We start from the raw sequence: 6,252 nt of genomic DNA on the forward strand, positions 1-6,252 counted from the left end.
AGTTAGACAGATTCTAGAGACAGAATTTACACAATCCACATTCTATGTACACAATGAACACCAAGCTAAAAACTACAGACTACATTATGAGTTGTGCATGTATAGATAAAAAAAATGTACAGCGTAGGGGAAATGTGTGTGTGTGTGTATGTGTGTATATATATATATATATCTCAATATATATCAAAAGGCCGATGCGGGATGTGCTTGGTACAAAGGGCAGGTGCGTGATAGCTTGATGTTCATTGTGTACATACAATCTGGATTGTGTAAATTCTCTGTGCAAAGAGCAATGTGCAGTTCTATGAAAGTGCAGGGTGCATAGTCCATGGATGAATAGTAAACATGAAGGAAAAGATCATCGTGGACAAGGTGGCTGGTTGGTGAGGGCCACGGCACGGGGGAAGAACCTGTTCAAGTGGCAGGAGGTTTTGGTCGTGATTGACCTGGACCATTTGCCAGAGGGTAGTCTTTGGGAGACGGGGTTGAAGGGGTATGGATATAGACCTGCTGCCGTAGCAGGGAAAGGGGATTGTGACTTTAGCTATTTACTTCCTTTTGTATTGTTCATAAAATAAGTCAGTGTCTCACACTGTAGGCTCCTCTGTTTTTATAGATCCAGGACTTGCTTTCATCAGATCCACCCAAAGGGGCTGAGAGAAGTGACAACTACACAGGTAAAAACTCCTAATATACTGTATATCATGCTGACTATGCATTATTTTGTAAATATGAATTGTGCTTTTATGTGACCGTGTACTGATACTACTACTACTACTACTGCTACTACACAGTAAAATTGCAAGAGTTAATTCAACTCCCATGGAGTCAAATTCAACACCATTTTGGGGTTTATATAGTCCCACCCCATTTAGTCAAAACTACTGTGGTTTCACACTTTTCTGTGTTTTTAATTGGCTCCCATGCCATTTTACACTTTTCTGTGTTTTAATTGGCACCCATGCCATTTTACACCTTTCTGTGTTTTTAATTGGCTCCCATGCCATTTTACACCTTTCTGTGTTTTTAATTGGCTCCCATGCTATTTTACACTTTTCTATGTTTTGAATTTCAATCATCTGACTACATTTTCCCTTTAGTACTTTACTACCTTTTTAACACTGTAGAGACTAAAGCCTAATTTGCATATTTCCCACTGTGCTATTTGAATGAATGATAAGGTTACCACCGATTACCATGACATCTAATTCCTTATGGAATCCAGCCTGAAGGAGGACACCAACAATCTGAACTTTTACATGAACCCCAACCGGCTGTCAAAGTTATTGCTAGGCTGGAAGGTGTAATTTGAAAGGACTACTTAGATAGTTGTTCCCGTTTACACAATCTCAGTAACGCTTGCAATAAATCCAACCACTAACCCAATCTGTATGTTATTTATCTTTGCATACCATAAGATCAATAACAACCAATGTACAAAACAAAGATATTGAAACAAACAATTCAAAATGATCTACCTGCAACAAAGTATGCTGCGAAATATGATAATGAGGCCTCTGTCACTTCTTGCAATATGTAGAAAACACTCCAACATTTCCTAGTTGTTTAAAATTGTAGGTAATACTTTATTTGTATAGTCCATCCATAGATGCTCTCCAGACTATCTATAACATTTCAACTCTCCTAACCTTAACTGTTACCCTAACTCTTATTCTAACCCTAACCGTAACCTTAGCAAGCAGTTGCTTATCAACAGATAGTTTGTTGATAGTATGTTATCCAAATAAAGTGTGACCAAATTCTAAACCGTTTGCCTAATTTAAGTTTGTGACACAACTTTGGACCAATTAACCACTGTTCAAATACTGTATTTTTTCAATAAACCAAAACATTGTATTTTCTTCTGTTTTACAGCTTAGCATGTGAAAAACTAAACTTAATAACGGGAAGCATGCAAATGGATCTACTGCTTTTCTGACTTGCTTTCAATGAGAATGACAGATGTATAACAAATTTCTATGTGAATTTAGTCGGATCGCCTAAAAACCATCATACTCCACGCATACTACTCATCATACTACATAATACATACTACTCATCATACTACATAATACATACTACTCATCATACTACATAATACATACTACTCATCATACTCCATAATACATACTACTCATCATACTACATAATACATACTCCATAATACATACTAGTCATCATACTACATAATACATACTACATACTGCGGAAATGAACACACTTGAATCAACCTTTAAAATGTCATATTGAAAAAACATTAACACTTTCAATGTAATACTTCATGCAGTGTACGCTAAAGAAGTGTAAAGGGGCTATGGAAACTCCATAGATATCTAGTTAAAGTTAAAGAAAATAAAAAGATCTCGCTGTCTTCATAGATCATAGTTTCATGTTTTTCTATGTTGATTAAAGCAGGGAAGCAGCTGGTCCAGTACACCTCCCAGCCAATGCTACTGACTGACCCACTGACCAATGAGAATGGCGGAGCGGACCTCCCCATTCTGCTGGAGCTGGAGGGGGACTCGTATTTCACCCAGGACCAGGACCCTGAAGAGGACCCTACCATCTCGCTCCTCACTACCGACTACCACACAGCAGCACCAGACAAGCCCGAACTATCCTAAAGCGTTTTTTTTTATCAAGTGATGTATTGCAGTGTGTTTTTGTTTTTTTGTCATTATGTTAATGTGCAGATGATGAAAAATCAACCTGTTAAAAGATGTATTATTATGGTGTTCATTATTCTCTGAGCTATTGATTTTCATTCATTTTAAGGCTTAAACTACTTATTGAAAGAATTTTGCTTAGATGAATCAAACCAAATGTTCGACTTACGCTACTGGCATGGTTTATTCAGCCCATGGAAAGGACTTCCTGGGTTGAATTATCTGTGATCTTACTGGCGGACATAAATAAAGCTCAATCATAATCATTACTAGGTCAAGTTTTAAGCATTGATCACCAAGCTCCTTTAATTATTAAAAGTGGAAGTATGCAAAATAATTTTGTTATACCAAGGGTAAAGATCTAATACATTTCAACGGTGTGTGCGTGTGTGGTCCACGACTCCACCTGAATCATTTCTTTCTTGTCAACTCGGTTCTTTTAGACTCACTATCCAAGGGATGTGGCTTGACTGTTTCTAGAAGAAAAAAAACGGTTTTTCTGTTTCTTTTTTTAATGTTTAGGTTCTTGCGCTTTCACCTGTTGATATAAGGATAGTACCTTAATCATAATTTTTTAAGTGTTTGAATCTTTGTGCTGCACCAATATGTTGTTTTATTCACATTAGATGCAGGAAGTGTTTTCTTTGACATTTTCCCTTGCATAATTCATAATGGAATGCTGTTGGTATTTCAGCACCTTATAGTTATACTCTCGTATCTAAGATTGTTCCATTTTATTACTTGTTGTTTAAAGAACCATACATTAATTTATTTTAGACAGAGTTCTCCAAAACACCAAATACTACTTACTCTAGCCCTCAGAAGTGTCAATGTTCACATAGTCTGGATGACAAAATCATATTGATTTTTTAAGTAATATAATGAAACATTGAGTATTGAATTGCAATTCATATTTTTTTCTTTAAGCATTTTTTCTTAAAGACTAGATGACCAACTGTCAATAAAATATTACACGTCAGACATCTGAATGGCATAGAGTTTTCTACTAGATAACCCATCTGCCTTTGTTCACAGTAAGCATTCATGTCTTGAAATCGAACTGATTTGGTTTAGATTTCTTGAAACCGAATCCACTGACTTAAGACTGGCCTTTGTACAATTGTACAATAGACTGCTTTTAAGATGCTTTCTGTATATGACAACAGATTGACATAATATCCTGGGTTAATCCTTCTATACCAGCCAGCACATCCCATTATGTGGATTGCTTTTTGGGATAGAAATTATTTGAATTTAAAGCAGGATTCCATGTACAGTGCATTCGGCAAGTATTCAGATCCCTTGACGTTTTCCACATTTTGTTATGTTGCTGCCATGTTCTAAAATGGATAACATTTGTTTTTTTCCTCATCAATCTACAGACAATACCCCATAATGACAAAGCAAAAACAATATTTTAGAAATGTTTGTAAATGTATTAAAATACAAAACTGAAATATCACATTTACATAAGTATTCAGACCCTTAACTCAGTACTTTGTTGAAGCACCTTTGGCAGTGATTACAGCCTCAAGTCTTCTTGGGTATGATTCAACAAGTTTGGCACACCTGTATTTGGGGAGTTTCTCCTATTCTTCTCTGCAGATCCTCCCAAGCTCTGTCAGGTTGGATGGGGAGCGTCGCTGCACAGCTATGTTCAGGTCTCCAGAGATCTTTGATCGGGTTCAAGTCCGGGCTCTGGCTGGGCCACTCAAGGACATTGAGACTTGTTCTGAAGCAACTCCTGCACTGTCTTGGCTGTGTGCTTAGAGTTGTGTCCTGTTGGAAGGTGAACCTTCACCCCAGTCTGAGGTCCTGAGCGCTCTGGAGCAGGTTTTCATCAAGGATCTCTCTATACTTTGCCCTGTTCATCCTTCCCTCAATCCTGACTAGTCTCCCAGTCCCTACTGCTAAAAAACAGCCCCACAGCATGATGCTGCCACCACCATGCTTCACCGTAGGGATGGTGCCAGGTTTCCTCCAGATGTGACGCTTGGCATTCAGGCCAAAGAGTTCAATCTTGGTTTCATCTGACCAGAGAATCTTGTTTCTCATGGTCTGAGAGTCTTTAGGTGCCTTTTGCCAAACCAAAGTCATGTGCCTTTTACTGAGGAGTGGCTTCCGTCTGGCCACTCTACCATAAAGACCTGATTTGGTGGAGTGCTGCAGAGATGGTTGTCCTTCTGGAAGGTTCTCCCATTGCCACAGAGGAACTCTGGAGCTCTGTCAGAGTGACCATCGGGTTCTTGGTCACTTCCCTTACCAAGGCCCTTCACCCCCAATTGCTCAGTTTGGCCGGGCGGCCAGCTGTAGGAAGAGTCTTGGTGATTCCAAACCGCTTCCATTTAAGAATGATGGAGGTCACTTTGTTCTTGGGGACCTTCAATGCTGCAGACATTTTTTTGGTACCGTCCCACGACACAATCCTGTCTCGGAGGTCTACGGACAATTCCTTCAACCTCATGGCTTGGTTTTTGCCCTGACATGCACTGTCAACTGTGGGACCTTATATAGACAGGTGTGTGCCTTTCAATATCAAATTAATTTACCACAGGTGGACTCCAATCAAGTTGTAGAAACATCTCAAGGATCATCAAGGGAAACAAGATGCACCGAGCGCTAAATTTTGAGTCTCATAGCAAAGGGTCTGAATACTTATGTAAATAAAGTTATTATATATATTGTTTTTTATAAATAAAATATCCAAAAACCTGTTTTCACTTTGTCATTATGGGGTATTGTTTGTAGATTGATGAGGAAATGTTTTTATTTCATCCATTTTAGGTTAAGGCTTTTAAAGTTTTTTATTTTTTTTACAATGACGGCCTACACCCTGGCCAAAACCGAATGATGCTGCGCCAATCGTGTGCCGCCCTATGGGACTCTCAATCATGGCCGGTTGTGATACAGCCTGGAATCGATGCAGTGCCTTAGACCGCTGCGTCACTCGGGAACCCTTTAACATAAAGTAAAGGGGTCTGAATACTTTCCGAATGCACTGTATATCCTCCAATGTCGAATCAATCAAATGTATTCATTTCTTTTCTGGAAGCCTGTTTCCCTCGAGCGTTCATATTTTATAGTCAAATCCTTGTTTAGGAAAACAAATGAATCATTGAATCTTGGTTCAAGTGTGAGGAACTTTGTGAATTTACGCATACTTCCCCCAGAGGTTGTTTTGAGTTTGTTCAAACAGTTTTTTTTGGAATTAAGTCCTTTTAAGAAAGGGGAAGTATTGGACTATATTGATGTGCTGAATTGTACATTGTTAAGCACTTTTACCAGTTCCACCATAACACAATGGCACAGCCTGAGAAACCCAAATTACGCATGAGAACAATATTTTGTGTATGGTATGTTTTAAATAAACATGGATGTTTTGAAATAAATTATTTGTATATCCATAATACGTTACTGCATTTAAGGTTATATTTTAGTTGTAAATAATGGCTGATTAATCAGTTGAACAGGCACATGGATTGCATAAACATTGCTCCCCACTTCCGTATGTGAAAAATCTGGAGAAAAATGAGTTTGATGTTCAAAATAGATGTTCCTTTTAATGTAGAGATTACTTTGATATACA

At 38.2% G+C, this 6,252-nt stretch overlaps 1 protein-coding gene across 4 annotated transcripts in view; it reads left to right on the forward strand.

Annotated features, from left to right (window-relative positions):
- LOC106570424 (heat shock factor protein 1) overlaps positions 1 to 3,647 on the forward strand; it is a 31,542-nt gene extending 27,895 nt beyond the window's left edge. For 2 of the 4 annotated variants that reach the window (XM_014142744.2, XM_045694874.1), the window contains 2 exons: positions 617 to 677; positions 2,416 to 3,647. In XM_014142744.2, the coding sequence (XP_013998219.2) occupies positions 617 to 677; positions 2,416 to 2,624 (270 nt within the window). In that variant the 3' untranslated portion in view covers positions 2,625 to 3,647. Of the gene's footprint in view, positions 1 to 616; positions 678 to 2,412 lie in introns of all 4 variants that reach the window. The other 2 variants (XM_014142743.2, XM_014142745.2) reach the window with 1 other exon arrangement.
- Positions 3,648 to 6,252: the final 2,605 nt, after the last annotated feature.

This window comes from Salmo salar, chromosome ssa14 (genome assembly GCF_905237065.1).
Source record: "Salmo salar chromosome ssa14, Ssal_v3.1, whole genome shotgun sequence".
Taxonomy (NCBI): Eukaryota; Metazoa; Chordata; class Actinopteri; order Salmoniformes; family Salmonidae; genus Salmo; species Salmo salar.